The following is a 16,115-nucleotide window of genomic DNA, read 5'->3' on the forward strand; positions in this document are numbered from 1 at the left end:
TACTAGGATATTGTGCTTGAAGAAAAGCCTCTTAAACAGCTCGGGAGCTGGAGGATGTAGAGAAATATATGTATATGTAATTCGTTTTAGTTTACTGACAATGGGATCATACTTTATGTAGACGTGTATATATTTGTATAAAATGTGTAATGTTTTGCCTTTTTCACTTAATATCAGTATGTATCAATCTACATTATTGCCTTCTGAAAAACTTCCTGAATGTCTATCTGTGTCCATAGACCTTTTTTCTAGGATAGAATTCTGGAAGTGAGATTGCTGTGCATTTTAAATGTTGATAGAATTCACCAAATTACTGTCCAAATGGCTCCACTAGTTATGTTTAATATTGCTATTAAAGGGTGAGTTTATGCAAATCGATGATATATAAACGCTAAATACAAGAATGAACTCTTCCTATAAGGGAAAAATGCAAAGTTTCAAAAAATAAGTTGTTAAGCATCACTAACAAACAAACAAACACTAATTAAAATACAAAGCTATTTCTCCATGATAAATTAGTAAAGATAATAGAAATATCCCGTGTAGGCAAAACCACAGTGATAGCTCCCAGCCATTGCGGGTAGTGTGTAAAATCATTTTGGTGAGTGATTTCCTTAAAAAAATCTAGATAGTATGGTGAAAAACAGTGTAGTTAGCTGAATAGAAAATGGATATTGGAATCCCGGGGTCCTGGAAATTGGACAGATTTAGCCAGTCCTTCTTAACTCAAGTTGCAAGATCAGAATTACTTGGGGAGTGTTTTCCTTCTGCACACACTGGTATTCTTTTTGAGAATGGACATCCTAACAAGTGTGAGGTGATAGCTCATTGTGCATTTCCATGATGATAGTGATGTTGAGCAATTTTTCATGCACCCATGCCAGGGTTCACGGAAGCCTGCTGGTAGCCTGGTGCCATGGATGCTGCCTGGGGTGGTGGGAGCCCCCTTGGGCTGCTGGAGGCAGTAGGTACTGGGGTGAGCCAGGGACCTGGGGTTGTGGAGCCGCAGGAGGGTACCTAGGGTGCCTGGTGCTGGATGGACCAGCTGTGGGGTCTGCAGTGAAGTTGGGCACCCACTTTCCTTTCCTTCTCCAAGTGGGGAAGGTATCTCTCTCTGCACTGGGCTGCCTGGGCTTAGAGGAGGGGTGATGAGGGAAAGGTGGATCTATCTTTCCTACCCTCCTCACTGTGTCTTCTCTTATTCCTCTGCTTCACCCATATGCTGTAATCCCTCACCTGGAATCCTTAGCTTTTGTGAAGTTAATTTTCGTGTTCAGATAGTTGTTCAAATTAATCTTTCTGAGGGGAGGGGACGAATGCTAGAAATTATTGTGCCGCCATTTTGCTGACATCACTCCCAGTTTCTCTTTTTCAACTGGGTGTCAAGAAAGCTTAGAACTGGGTTTTGTACTTAATCACAGATACTGTATTGGCTAGTCCTTTGGGCATATTTGCTTTTCTCCTTTATCACTTTCCTCAGCCTCATTTTTAGTGTATACGAGTTTGTGTTAAGCTACTTCAAAGCCAGTAACAGATAATTGTTGTTTGATCTCTTTTTCAGTGCAGTAAGTTTGTTAAACTGTAGGAAATGGAAGGGAATGGAGGAAAAAATGCAGAAAAACGTATAATTTCCCTTGGCTCTGCACTGTAGTCATACTGGTGCTCTATGTGTAGTTTCCACCCTGAGTTGCGGGCAGAGGCAGTGGCAGCTGCTTGAACAGGGTCAGCTGCTCCCTCAAAGGTGACCGATGGATTTCCTAATGCTGTGTGAGAGATTTCACTTCTTTGCTGTGATTTCTCCTTAAAGTATAAGCTTTTAAACTTCTTGCCTTTATCTTTGTATTCTTAACCATAGACACATATCTGAAAACAGTGAGTGAGTGAGTGAATCACAAACTTTTATCAGGAAGCTCTCCTTTGGATAACTATAAATTGTGATTTAAATAGTACACGCGTCCTGCCTTTGTTCTTTTTTTAAGTAAAATAGAAAGGATTCAAATAATAGAAATAGGTAAACAGTAAGGACAACTAATTTGCTTAATTGCAGTCATTTTCAGCAGCTCATATCCTGCCATAATTTGTTCATAAGATTTTAGAATCCTCCCTTAAAAATCTGACTCTTCTTCCCAATAGTAGATCCCAAACAAACTTTTGATTAATTGTTCTTAAATCAGTAAAGTCTCCTAATATTGAATGTGTAAAATTAATTTGAAGAGATGAAATTGGTATTATTTTGGATTACTTTTGTGAAGAGCTGCAGAATGCATTTTCTTTAGCTCATCACATTTGAGGTTTCAGTAGTTTGATATTTCAATATGACATTTTAAAGTGTTTCATTTTAGTAAGAAATTGACTCTCAAACTGAGCTTTGCACATGTGACAGGAAAGAGGTGGTGACTGTCAAATGTTCAAAGTCATACAAGAGATGATTTTTTCCCCTACTTTCAAAGGCACATATACCAGTCTGATTTGAAAAAAACTACTTTACAATAAACCAAAGAAATCCATTCTCTATGAGCCACATCCCAATTGTACAGAATAGGACTCACCGCAGGACAGGTTTCTGCCACAGATTAGTCACATGTCAAGAACCTTTCTTGATGAGTGAACAGAGGTTTGAGGAACTGTTGTTGGTTGTGTCAGACCCTTGCTCTATGAGACTTCAGAGGAATGCCGTCCTGAGGTATTATGTATAATCGGTTAGAATGCAAGGTCTTTATGGCTTGTACACATGGCAATGTAAACAATTTTTGTATTTTCCTCTATTATGTGTAATTAGTTAAGTTTTAGGGTAACCAAGCATTGTATCCTTTACAAGCTTATGTTGAGGCTAGACTTCTGTATGTATGTTCTGGGATCGTTGGAAAGTGTTTTATATCCACAAAAAGAACTGCAAAGATAATTCTACTCCAGCTGTAAACACGTGTAGTCTAGAAAATATTTTTTTAATGTTCAATTTGGAATTGTGTATTACTTCCAGCACTCAGTGCTCTGATCCTTCAAAAGTTTTAAAATTTCTTATTGAATTATATGTTGTTTCTTTATTTGGTAAATGTTACGTATAAAATTTTAAATAAAAATAGTATCATAGAGATTTTTTTTTCTAATGTGAAAACACCAAGACGCATTTCAGATTGCATTCTTTATGCTTTAGCTCAACCCTATCTGTATTTACAACAAAGAATATGTCGTAAGAATACTTTTGTACTTGAAGATTTTCCAATTAATTTTTATATTTTTATTTTATAATTGAAAGCTGTGGTCCTTGACATAAATGAATATGACTAGACACTTCAAAGGACTTTGTGCTTTACGTGTGTTAGTGCACACTCATGCATGTGAATTGATGGGAGAGGAGGGGACATAAAACATGTAGAAAAGGAAGTAGTTGGAACTAACTGATTTGTTGTAGTGTCCCAAGGGGCACGTATAATCTGCAAGATGTCAGATTCCCTTACAGGGGCTGTTACCATCCATCAGAACTGACATTTGTATAGCAGAGGTTAGTATAACTGTAATTGCATGTATGTTTATGGAATCTAAACTGTGTGACATTTTAGATTTAATCTTTAAATTAAAACATTCATATAATTTATAAGCTTGTGGTTGAGTGATTATGCATTTTAAAAGGAAGATGGACTTCCTGAATCCTGGAAACTGTTGCCTGATCTACATCTATAGCATTAGAACATGATTTGTAACGACTCCAGTCTGACTGTTTACAACACAGAAAATGTATTAAGCAAGGATTCTTGAATTTTGCTCTTTAGCTTAGTTAGTAGAACCCTAACATTTGCAGCTAAATGTACAATATTTCATCAATTGTAAGACACATTTTTAAAAATGTATTTCATATTTTTTTTAACTTCTTAGTGACATATAAAATGATGGTGTGGCTTATATAATCAGTGGCTCCTGAGATTTGGTGAAATATGGTAATATACTCCTGGATTTTAATGAGTATATTTTGGTATTTTACCATTCTGGTTTCTAAAACAGTTATTTATATAATTAGTTTAAACAACTCTTTTTGAATTTTCTGCAGTCTAAGTACTGAAAATTTCAAAATCAATTTTAGATTATAAAAGCAAGAAAGTCTACTTTTATTTTTTAAATTTCTTGTATTCGTTTGATTTAACATTTTAAATCTAGTTTTAATTTATAGCCATCTGCCTCAAGGAAACAAACTGCTCCAACAGTCAGAATGATTTTAAAAAAATGTTTAAAATTCAGTATGATATCAATATAACTTGCATAACTACAATAGATATAACAGGATTTGTTAAACATAAAACAGACTACTTTTAGACATCGCAAGCATTTCTCTGTGTCTTTGGCTGGATGTGTATTGCTGATAGTAATATAATTTCAGGACTGTATTTTTCTATATAGTGAATTAATTTATTGGTATTAGAAAGTTTTATGGACTGGACTATGTATGAAAATATGAATGTGAAAATACAATAAAAGGTTTTAAAGGTTTTTAAATAGAGAGCAACAAGAATAACATTAAGGAAATAAGGGATTATGAATTCTAAATTATGTGTCTAATTTTTCTTCATGGTTCAAAGATTTCCCATAATTATGTTGAACTTTCTTTTTAATCATAATGTTTAAGTGTGTATAGGATGCAGCAAAAGCAATTTTAAGAGCGAAATTTATAGTGATAAGCACCTACATTAAGAAAAATAGAAAGTTCACAGGTAAGTAACCTAACCCTTCAGCTGAAGGAACTAAAAAAAGAACAAATTAAGCCTAAAGTTAGCAGAAGGATGGAAATAACAAAGGTCAGAGCAGAAATAAATGAAATAGAGACCAGAAAACAATAGAAAGATCAACAAAACTAAGAGGCAGTTTTTTGAAAAGGTACAAAAAAATTAACAAACCCTTAGCTAAACTAAGAAATAAGGTGAAGACTGAAGTAAATAAAATCAGTGAAAGAAGAGACATTACAACTGATACAACAGAAATATAAAGGATCATAAAAGACTACTATGAACAATTGTATGCCAAAAAATTGGATAACCTACAAGAAATGAGTAAATTTCTAGAAACGTAAAACCTACCAAGAATAAATCATGAAGAAATAGAAAATCTGAATAGGCCAATACGTTACATTAATAGAATGAAAGATAAAAATCATACCTTAATAGGGGCAGAAAAATCATTTGACAAAATTCAACATCCTTTCATGATAAAAACTCTCAAAAAATTGGGTATAGAAGCAATGTTCTTCAACCTAATAAGGGCCATATATAACAAACCTACAACTAACCTCATACTCACCCGTGAAAGGTTTAAAGCTTTCCCGTTAAGATCAGGAACAAGACAAGGGTGCCCATTCTCACCATTCCTATTCAGTGTAGTACCGGAAGTCCTAGCCAGAGCAGTTAGGCAAGAAAAAGAAATACAGGGCATCCAAGCTGGAAAGGGAGAAGTAGAATGATCTCTACAGAATATGATCTTACATATAGAAAATCTTAAAGATGTACCAAAAAACTATTAGAACTGACAAACAACTTCAGTAAAATTGCAGGATGCAAAATTAACATGCAGAAATCAGTTGCATTTCTGTACACTAAGCATGAACTATCTGAAAATGAAATAAAACAATCCCATGTACAAAACATCAAAAACAATAAAATGCTTAAGAATAAATTTAACCAGGGAAGTAAAAGATCTATACACTGAAAACTATAAGACGCTAAGGAAAACGACTGAAGAAGACACAGATAAATGGAAAGATTATATCATGTTCATGGATCAGAAGACTTAATATTGTGAAAATGTCCATACTAGCCAAAGCCATCTGTAGATTCAATGCATTTCATATCAAAATTCCAACAGCATTTTTCACAAAAATAGAAAAAACAATCCTAAAATTTGTATGAAACCACAAAAGACCCCAAATAGCTAATGCAGTTCCGAGAAAGAACAAAGCTGGAGTCATCACACTTTCTGACTGATTTCAAACTGTATGATAAAGCTATAGTAATCAAACAGTATGGTACTGGCACAAAAACAAACACATAGACCAATGGAACAGAATAGAGAGTCAAAAAATAAACCCACACATATACCATCAACTAATATTTGACAATTGAGCCAAAAATACTCAATTGGGAAAGGATAGTCTCTTCAATAAATGATGTGGGGAAAAGTGGATAACTATATGCAGAAGAATGAAAATGGCGGCCCAATTTATGCCACTCACAAAAATTAGCTCACCATGGATTAAAGAGTTAAATGTAAGACCAAAACTGTGAAGCTGCTTCAAAAAAACTGCTTGACATTGGTCTTGGGAATGATTGTTTTGGATATGACACCAAAAGCACATGCAGCAAAAGCAAAAATAAACAAATGGGACTACATCAAACAAAAAAGCTTCTGCATAGCCAAAGAAACAATCAGCAAAATGAAAAGGCAACCTACCAAATGGGAGAAAATATTGTCAAACCATCCATTTGATAAAAAGTTAATACCCAAAATATATAAGGAACTCATATAGCTGAATTGCAAAAAAAAAAAAAATCCAATTGAAAAATGGGCAGAGGGCGTGAATAGACATTTTTCCAAAGAAGACATACAGATGGCCACCAGGTACATGCAAAGATGCTCAACATCACTAATCATCAGGGAAATGCAAATTATAACTACAGTGAGATATCACCTTACACCTGTTAGAATGGCTGTTATCCAAAAGGAGATAAATGTTGGTGAGGATGTGGAGAAAAGGGAACTGTTGTGCACTGTTGAGGGGGAATGTGAATTTGTACTGCCACTTTGGAAAACTGTATGGAGGTTTCTTAAAAATTAAAAGTAGGACTACCGTATGATCCAGCAATCCTACTTCCAGATATATATCCAAAGGAAATGAAATTACTATTTCAAAGAGATAGCTGTACTCCCATGTTCTTTGCAGCATTATTCATAATAGCTAAGACATGGAAACAACCTAAATGTCCATCAGTGGATGAATGGATAAAGAAAATCTGGTATATGTGTATAATGGAATATTATCCAGCCATAAAAAAAGAAGGAAATCTAGCCTTTTTTCACAACCTGGATGAATCTTGAGGGCATTATGCTATGTGAAATAAGTCAGATAGAGAAAGACAAATACCGTATGTTCTTACTTATATACGGAATATAAAAAAGCCAAACTGAGAGAAATGGAGAGTTAGAATGCTGGTTGCCCGGGGGTGAGGGGGTGGGGGATATGGGAGATGCTAGTCAGAGTGTACAAACTTCCTGTTATAAGATTAATGTGTTCTGGGGATCTAATGTACAGCATGGTAACTATACTTAACATTACTGTGTCATACCTGAAAGTTGTTACGAGAGTATACCATAAATGTTATCACCACACACACACAAAAGGTAATTGTGTGAGGGGGTGGAAGTGTTAACTAGCCTTACTGTGGTAATCATTTTGCAATGTATATGTGTATCAAGACATCGCATTGTAGACCTTAAATTTACATATGTCACATGTCGGTAATCTTTCAATGAAGCCATAAAAAAAAGGAAGGAGTGGTAAAGTGACTTCCCCTAGGTCACAATATTTTAAAAGGCAAAAGATAATGATATTAATGTTTACATGAATTACCAGATGAATTGGCAAGTCTTAGGTGTCTTGGGTTTTGCTTGTCAAATGGATGAACCTTTTCTAGTTGAATACTCCAAATTTTTGGCACAATGGTGTTGTATAGCATCTCAACTATGCCATTTTTCCAGTGGACGGGCTAAAATTGGAACTGTTTGGAACAATGATTTTTGTACTCCTGAGGGGATAAGTACATGTATTAAGAGGAATTTAAGTTGACAGTAAAAATATTGACAGTTAACCCATGCCCTAATATAGAAGCAGATGGAAACATCTTGCATGAATTCCAATTCATTAAGCAAATGTGACACTTTATTTTCTAGTCATTTTAGTTCAGGGAACTGAAGTAATTAAACAGTAATATAGATGAACTGACTTCTCACAATGCTGAAAGTAAAGTACAGAATATAAAATGCTGGAATGGATTTTTAAGATTTGGCAGTTTTCTGGTATCTGAAAAATTTGGTTTTACAATTTAATTGTTACCACATTGTTATCTCTGAACTTTAATTATAAGAAAATATCAGCACAGTATTCTAGGTTCCCAGTGAGGTAGGTAGCCAAGCTTTGTATTTATTATTATAATTTAATAGTGTACTTTGTAGCTGTCTAACATTTACTAATACAGTCATACATCACTTAACAACCGGGATACAGTCTGAGAAATGCATCATTAGGCGATTTCATTGTCATGTGAGCATCATAGAGTATACTTACCCAAACCTAGATGGCACAGCTGAATACGCACCTAGGGTATATGCTACTAATTTTATAGGACCACCCTCGTATACGTGGTCTGTCATTGGCAGAAACGTCGTTATGCAGCACAGTACTGTAATAAGCTTGCTCATTTTATATTTAATGTAATATGAATTTACAATTTAGGAGAATTGCTGGTTTTGAAAACAGGCATGTTTTTCAGGACTTTAATGAAAAGAGTTGTTAGTAAGTGATCCCTAGGTATATTTATAAGAATATATTTTGGGTTATTTTTAGTTTTTCATTTTTCAAAGTAGAAGTTCTGTTTAAATTTATTGTAATATAACAAATGTTGATTAATGCACAGTGAGTGTTTCAGCCCATTTTAGATCTTAAAATTCACTATACATCCTTTTATACTTAATCCCAATAGCATATTTTTTCTGTAAAATTTGATGTGATCTCGGCATTGCCATTTAGCTTTAGCAAATTAACTAAATGGCTTTGGATTTGTAGTATTTCCCACTTTAGATATTAATTCCTTAATCTGTTTCATTGCAGTTTGCCAATTAATGTTCTGTCGAAGTACAACTGCTAAATTTTGTGGTTGCTTTAGTTCATTTCAAAATGATAGCAGTGATAAGTAATAATGCAACAGGCTGTATTGACAAGTTTGGATTGTGCATTTGTTAAAAATTTATATATCATTTGCAATCTAAAAAAAATAGGATTATCGTTCCCATAGGTGACTTCAAAACAGACATGAAGTGACATAAAAATGTTGAGAGAACAATCTGACCCCTGTCTCAGTTAAACTCTTCAAAGCACAGTTGAGTTGTGATTATCATCAGTTTCTGTAATTTGATAACATGGTTAAGAGAAGCTTTGGGTTTGATTTTTACCTCACGGGTTCTTTGAATTATGCACCTATGGGCTTATTTTCTCATGCAATGTTAGAATAGTAGAAGAGGTTACTAATCTTGTCGTCTTTTTCTCTGCCGCAGTATGCTTTCAGAGGATACAAACAATTCAATATGTAAAAAGAATAGATCGCTTCTGTGAAGTTCAGATGAATACTGTGGGCCGGCCTCCTGCTCTCAATGCCCTGGGTCTCCAGTGACTCACTGTTTGGGTTCCAATTATGTGCCACTTATGCTGTAGTATATGTAGTAGTTTGTTGTATAAAGTACTGCATATGCTAGTTGATATTAAAAGGCAATTTTTAAAAACTATGCATCAGTAGTAAACTTTCCTCCAAATTTGGGTAGGTGTAAACAGGTGGCTATTACCAGAGTGGATTCTTGGTTTCTTTTTCATTTTCTTTTAACACTTTATTCACTTCTTTGTCTCTTTTCAAATAAAGGAACAAAGTTATCAGTTTATGCTAGTTTAAAAGATAATATCATTTGTTTTTTACGTCATAGGATGCTTTTTAAAAATCTCGTGCATTTTGTACACTTCACACTACAATTTATTGACAGACTGCCTTCAATGTTTTAAATAATTGCTTAATATCATAACTTAAAGAAAGGTCCTCTTGAAGTGACCATTGTCTACAGAGAATTAGATTTCATTCTAGGATATTTTTAACACTTTTTACCTGTTCTTTATATAGGTGGCCAATCATATTTCTTTTTGAATGACACAGTGGAAATTTAAATAATCTGTGTGACTTTTTCCTCCTTTTAATTTGATTATCTCTTTTTGTCTTACAGATGCTTGTGACCACACCAGAAAAATGGGATGTAGTGACAAGAAAGAGTGTTGGGGATGTAGCCCTTTCCCAGATTGTAAAGCTCCTTATTCTGGATGAAGTTCACTTGCTGCATGAAGATAGAGGACCCGTATTAGAGAGCATAGTGGCCCGGACTCTACGGCAGGTAAGAGGATGTTATTTATCAGCTGATTTTGGAGGGATGAGTAAGTTTTTAAACTTAAATGTAGCATCCAAAGAAATAGCAATATGTATTGTTCATGGGGATAAAGATAAGTTTAGTATGGAGAAACTTTTAACTATTTGATTTTCATATTAAAAGTACATATCTTTCTTCCTTCCAAGTCTTATTGTATTGAAGTCTCTTTAAATTAAGCAAAATAAGCACAGGAAAACTTCTATTCTAAACCTTTGTTGCAAAGCTGCAGGTGATATTAACTAAGCAGTATCAAGATATGGTAGAACATAGGAGAACATTAGTGATTTCATCCACCTCTCTCCTCTCTGTGCCTAAGCTCTCCCCATTGAAAACATCTGTGATTTATATTTTTTCCAGTATACTAGATAAAATGAATTAGAGGGCTCTCAGGGACATGTTCACTTTTTACCACATAAATTAATAATATATATACACACATAGACAGACATACATAAAATACAAACAGGTGAAATATTCAAAGCAGACACACAAAAATCAGAGATTTTAGCTAATATCCAACTTAAGAATAATTTCAAGGATAGAGGTCGTTGTGAGACAAGGGTGAAGCATGGATAAGCCTAAAACTGCCACCACCACTCTCCAGGTCCTTCCTTGCCCCACTGTATCTGCTCTGAACCAGATTTTATATATAAGGTCTCAAAAAGAAGCATGCAAGGCATCATATACACAAAAGAGAGCCATTTGATCATGAAATGTTTTGATTTTATACTCTGATATTTACATAACTTAATGATACTGTTCGGGGAGCCCTGCCACATGGATCCACACATTCCAGGTTTATTTGCATTGAACCACCTAGAGAGACCACGACCATCCGCTAAAAATGTTAGAACCATAAGGACTTTCCTGCACTATGGAACTTTAGAGGTCAGGTAAATATCATTAGTTCTTTTGCCAGGAGGTCTGTCATTAGCATGTTTACAACGGCATTTGACCGGGACATCTGTCTTTATTGAGCGTTCCCAGTTGAAGGAGAAAATAGATTGCAGGGCTGCTGCTAATACTTTCTGTGTGTATGTACACAGACATGAACACAACATTTTATATCATATACACTTCGAAGCAATCATAAATTTATAAATTTTTTGTAGATTATAAATGTATAATAGTATAATTTTCTGTATATAGTTTATAAATATAAGCTATTTAACTATAAAATTAAATATATAAAAATTATATATTATAGGTTTGTTTATTATATATAATTATATAAATATATCATATAGAGGAATATATACTGTATTGCATGTAATGTAGATATATAATATGTGAATATATAAAATGTTAATCCGTCCTACACATTGCCATCTCCATAATGCAATCAAATTCCAATTATATAGTTTGTCACTACTGTGCTCAAAAACCTTTGATGATTTGCTGTTTGCTATCTTAAGAAAAATGTTCAAATTCTTTCGCTGGACGTCAAAAACTATTGAAGCCTGATCTATTCGTCTAATTTTAACTTCTCCGTATTCCTTAGCTACGATAGGCTCCAGCCACACAAAACTATTTGTTCCTTCCCCACTTCCTTTCCACTACCATTGACCCTTGTTCAGAGATGAAACTGATCTTAAGTTGGAGTGTATTCTTGGCTATGAGATATTAAGGGTTATAAATGCAAAATGATATATCTTTATCACCCCACACATCCGTCTGTTGAAAACCTTCTGTCCTTTTGAATCTACCAAATATCACTTCTTCTGTGAAGTGTTTCCTGGTTCACCACTCAGAGGAATTACATCTTTTCTGCATTCCTTCTCTATTCCCTTTCTTTGCGTATTTTTAGTGCTTATCACAGTCTTCCTTATAATTTCATAACTTGCTACAGTTAATCCTGTCTTACTCTGTATCCTTTACTAGAGTTTAATCTCCTTGACAGAAGGGTCTATGTAATTCTTCTCATATTTCCAGTGTACTAGTGCAATGCTCATAACTATTTTTAGTAAAAAAGCGAAGTTCCTGTTTTTATTTGTTCCTTGTGATTACCAGATGTTCCCAGTAGATGGCAGTGTTTCACACAGCACTTCAACATTCACAACTAACCTAGAAGCACCATAGGGATCTATTCTACCGCAGTGTAGATTCTGTTCAGGTTCTGAAATTGCATGTTGGTTTTAGGGACTAAATTCACAACACACTTGGCATGATTGAGAAAAATTTGGACAAGAGAAAAGTGCAACAAAGGCCAAATCTGTTGTATTTAACAACAATCAACTAATGTTAGTTGTCTTCTTAGTTTACTTTCAGTGTGTAGGGAGACTTTGTCTGAAGTTAGATTTGTGTGAGAGAAAAGTCATAAAAATTTACTGCCTAGTTTTTGGGCTAATGATAAAGAGGAAGCTGCAAACTATTTTTTTATAGTTGTCAACAGTTAATCATTTTTAGATGAATATGTATAGTATATAGAGCTTCAAGGTTTGGCTTAGGACATAAAGTTCCAAGTTCTCCTTATATAAAAGAAAGTATTTCTCATACAGGCTTATCTATATTGAGAATGATAGAATTATATTTTTAGATTAAAAAAATTATGGTTGTTTTAAAATGGATTTTTAGCTGAAAAATATCTCTGGCATTTGCAGGGTATCATGTATCAACATGAAACGACTTTAAAAATATATTCAATAACTTTTGTGTTGTCAATAATGATTTTAAAGCCAAAAATCACTTTTATTTCCTTTGAAATCATCGCTGGTAGTAAGCAGAACTATTTAACTATATAAAATTAAATATATAAAAATTATATATAATATAAACCTATAACTAAAATCATCATTCTAATCACTATAAAGAATTATAATCACAACATGTAAAGGAGATTTATTGAATAGGTATGGTTATCATTTCCCCTTATTTAAGGTTCCTTGGTTTTGGTTGGGTTGGGTTGGGGTTTTTGCTGATATCCGTAAGATTTCTTTAGTGAAAGTAAATTCATGGTACAATGTTGTATATGTATTTGTACTTTAATTTTCATCCATCTCTATCATTTTTCAATCCTCCCTCTTTATGCTTCTGCAAATATTCTCTGTTATGTATGAATCAGTGTCTTATTTGGAACTGTGTCCCCATTTCATAAAGGTTAGGTCCTCAGCCAGTGTTGGTGGATGGACGATTCTGGCAGTATTCATATTACTCATGTTAGACTACTTTGCTTATATCCATCGAGTCTTCTAGACTGAACAAACTATCAACAGCTTCCTCAGAAAACTGCTATGAAGTCGTTGTTTGCAGCGTCATGGGATCATAATGCTTTATTTTAATTACTCAGTGAATAGATGTTTTTGGCTATCCCTTGGTTTTATCTTTCTAGGTATATTACATTGTAATCAGAAAATATGGCCCATATTATTTATAGTTTATGGAATTTACTGAGTTTTTTGTGACCTAATAATACATTTAATTGTTACAAAGTTCTTAATGTACATTAAGAACTATTTAATGTAAATTCCCATGTGTATTTTTAATTATTGTGGGTACAGAGTTCTATTATGTATCTCCTGAAACAAGCTTGTGAATTCTAGCCTACAGTCTTACATACTAGGACTCACAAATTGACGTCTAAACACATCTGTTTCCACTCTCTCTCATTCATCTTCTTTCTGCTCAGCTTGTTCCAATCTTACAGTCTTTGCTCTCGCTATTAACCCCTGCTATAGAAAGCCGTTCGCTCATGATCCTCTCCCATGTTAACCCCTTTGCAATTACCGTTCTTTACTTTACTCACGGCCCTTATTGATATTGATACCTGAAATTACCTAGTTTGTTTATGAATTTATGATTGTCTCTCCCCCACTAAAATGTCAGCTCCTTGAATATAAAGTCACTGTTTTGTTTACTGCTATTTCACAGTGCCCCCAAAAGTGCATTTAGGTACACAATTAATATCTGTTGACTGATTAGTAGAATGATTGACAAAATCTTCTATGACTTTACTTAAAATGTTACCCTTTTAAAATTTTTAAATGTTATTTTTCCTTCTTCGTACGAAAGAGTAAATTTTGTTTTCTCACTTTCCTGACTACCTGTCGTGATTTGTGTTTTTCTTGAATCCTTTCTAGTAATAATGAGTATCAAATCAGAAGATACTTTGTCCCTTTTTTCTTTCCTGACTTTGTGAAAGCAGTTTTATGAAGTACTCACTAACAGTCAATGGATGAACAATAAATTAACAAAATGTAGTTTCAAAGTCTTATTGAATTATTTTCTAGATAATATCACCTAAAGGTAAAACCTTTTCTGTTAAAAGCAAAAGCGTATTTTGAAAATTCACTTATTTATTTTCTCATTTTTTTTCATTTTTCTTCTATAAACTTAGCTAATTTATATAATCTTTTATGGAATCCATTGAATTCTAAATTTTATGGAGCAAATGGATCTGTTTCTTCAACTAGTCTGTAACTTTGCTGGACAAATGTTTATATTGGTTTAGTACATAATAATCTCAGTTGTTTTTTGAAGGGTTTGTTCATTTGTTTATTTTTAGGTCCATACAGATACCTTTATTTGAAAGGAAGATTAATTTACAGGTTGTAGTTTTCATTCTTTTAAACAGGTGTTAAGAATCATCTAAGGAGCTGTATATGTATATCTCATAGGTAGTGTTTTATTTATTCCTCAAATAGGCCCAGATATAACCCAAAATATGAGTAAGTAGATTCATTTTTGTCCTACTTACAAATGAGTTTGGAAGTTCCAGGGCCACATGTTCTGCTCGTGCCTGTGAGCAACTCTTTTGCCAGGGAGTGTGCCCAGACATTTGGACTTGCCCCACCTGCGTATGTGCTGTATTGCAGTATCCAGGGAGAAATCCAGCATTGCACACTGCTCTCTTAGGTACAGTAACTTGAGGATACCCACATGGTACAGGCATGTTTTGACTAAAATTGGATATAAATAAGAGGGACATAAAAAAACTGAAGAGAGAATTAAAATACTTACCCAGGTGTCTTTCCGTGAATCCCCTCATTTTACTTATGGTAGCAAGAAGGTGAGAATGACTTAAACATTCTTAGATTTAAAAAAGTAATAATATTGTGTAGCCTTTTATTAAAGATTGGAAATCTTTTTATATGCATTCTCTCATAAGGGAGTTTAGTCTTAGGTTAATTAACTTGCCAAATTCATTCCAAGTCATGTATACTTTTAAAAATCACGTCAGAAGTTTTCAAACTTTTTTCCAGGTAAGAAACCCTCTTTAAAATCAGACTTTTACCTGGAAGTCTAGTATATGAAAATATAAAAGCAGGGGCCGGCCTGGTGGCACAGTGGTTAAGTTCACACGTTCTGCCTCAGTGGCCCGGGGTTCACCAGTTTGGATCCCGGGTGCGGACATGGCACCACTTGGCAAGCCATACTGTGGCAGGCGTCCCACATATAAAGTAGAGGAAGATGGGCATGGATGTTAGCTCAGGGCCAGTCTTCCTCAGCAAAAAGAGGAGGATTGGCAGCAGTTAGCTCAGGGCTAATCTTCCTAAAACAACAACAACAACAACTACTACTACAAAATGTGAAAGCAGATGGGATATGAAAACACAGACACGGGGACGTGGGGCTGCAGAATGCCACCTGTACTAGGGCTTAGGTGTGAGAGGGCCTGGACTGTAGCATGCTGATCATATAAATTATTCCCTATAGCAACATTTTGCATCCTAATTTAAAATGAGAAGTTTGTGTGTGATTAAAATGATACTTTCTTTTGGCAAATGCAAACTTCCTGTATTGCTAATGTAGAGAATTTGAATAATATAATTAATGTGGTAAAATGGTAAAGCATATAGAATTGTATAACCTACAAGTAGATAAATTATGTTCATCTCAGGTCTCCATGGTACATTTTCTCAAAGCAGAAATTGAAAAGACCATTGTCTTTATTGAATACA

General features: G+C 34.3%; 1 protein-coding gene across 2 annotated transcripts in view; it reads left to right on the forward strand.

Moving 5' to 3' along the window:
• Positions 1-16,115, forward strand: part of ASCC3 (activating signal cointegrator 1 complex subunit 3) — a 323,391-nt gene that overhangs the window by 119,259 nt on the left and 188,017 nt on the right. For both annotated transcript variants that reach the window (XM_046674951.1, XM_046674950.1), the window contains exon 11: positions 10,021-10,185. In XM_046674951.1, the coding sequence (XP_046530907.1) occupies positions 10,021-10,185 (165 nt within the window). The remainder of the gene's footprint in view (positions 1-10,020; positions 10,186-16,115) is intronic.

Source organism: Equus quagga, chromosome 11 (genome assembly GCF_021613505.1).
Source record: "Equus quagga isolate Etosha38 chromosome 11, UCLA_HA_Equagga_1.0, whole genome shotgun sequence".
NCBI lineage: Eukaryota > Metazoa > Chordata > Mammalia > Perissodactyla > Equidae > Equus > Equus quagga.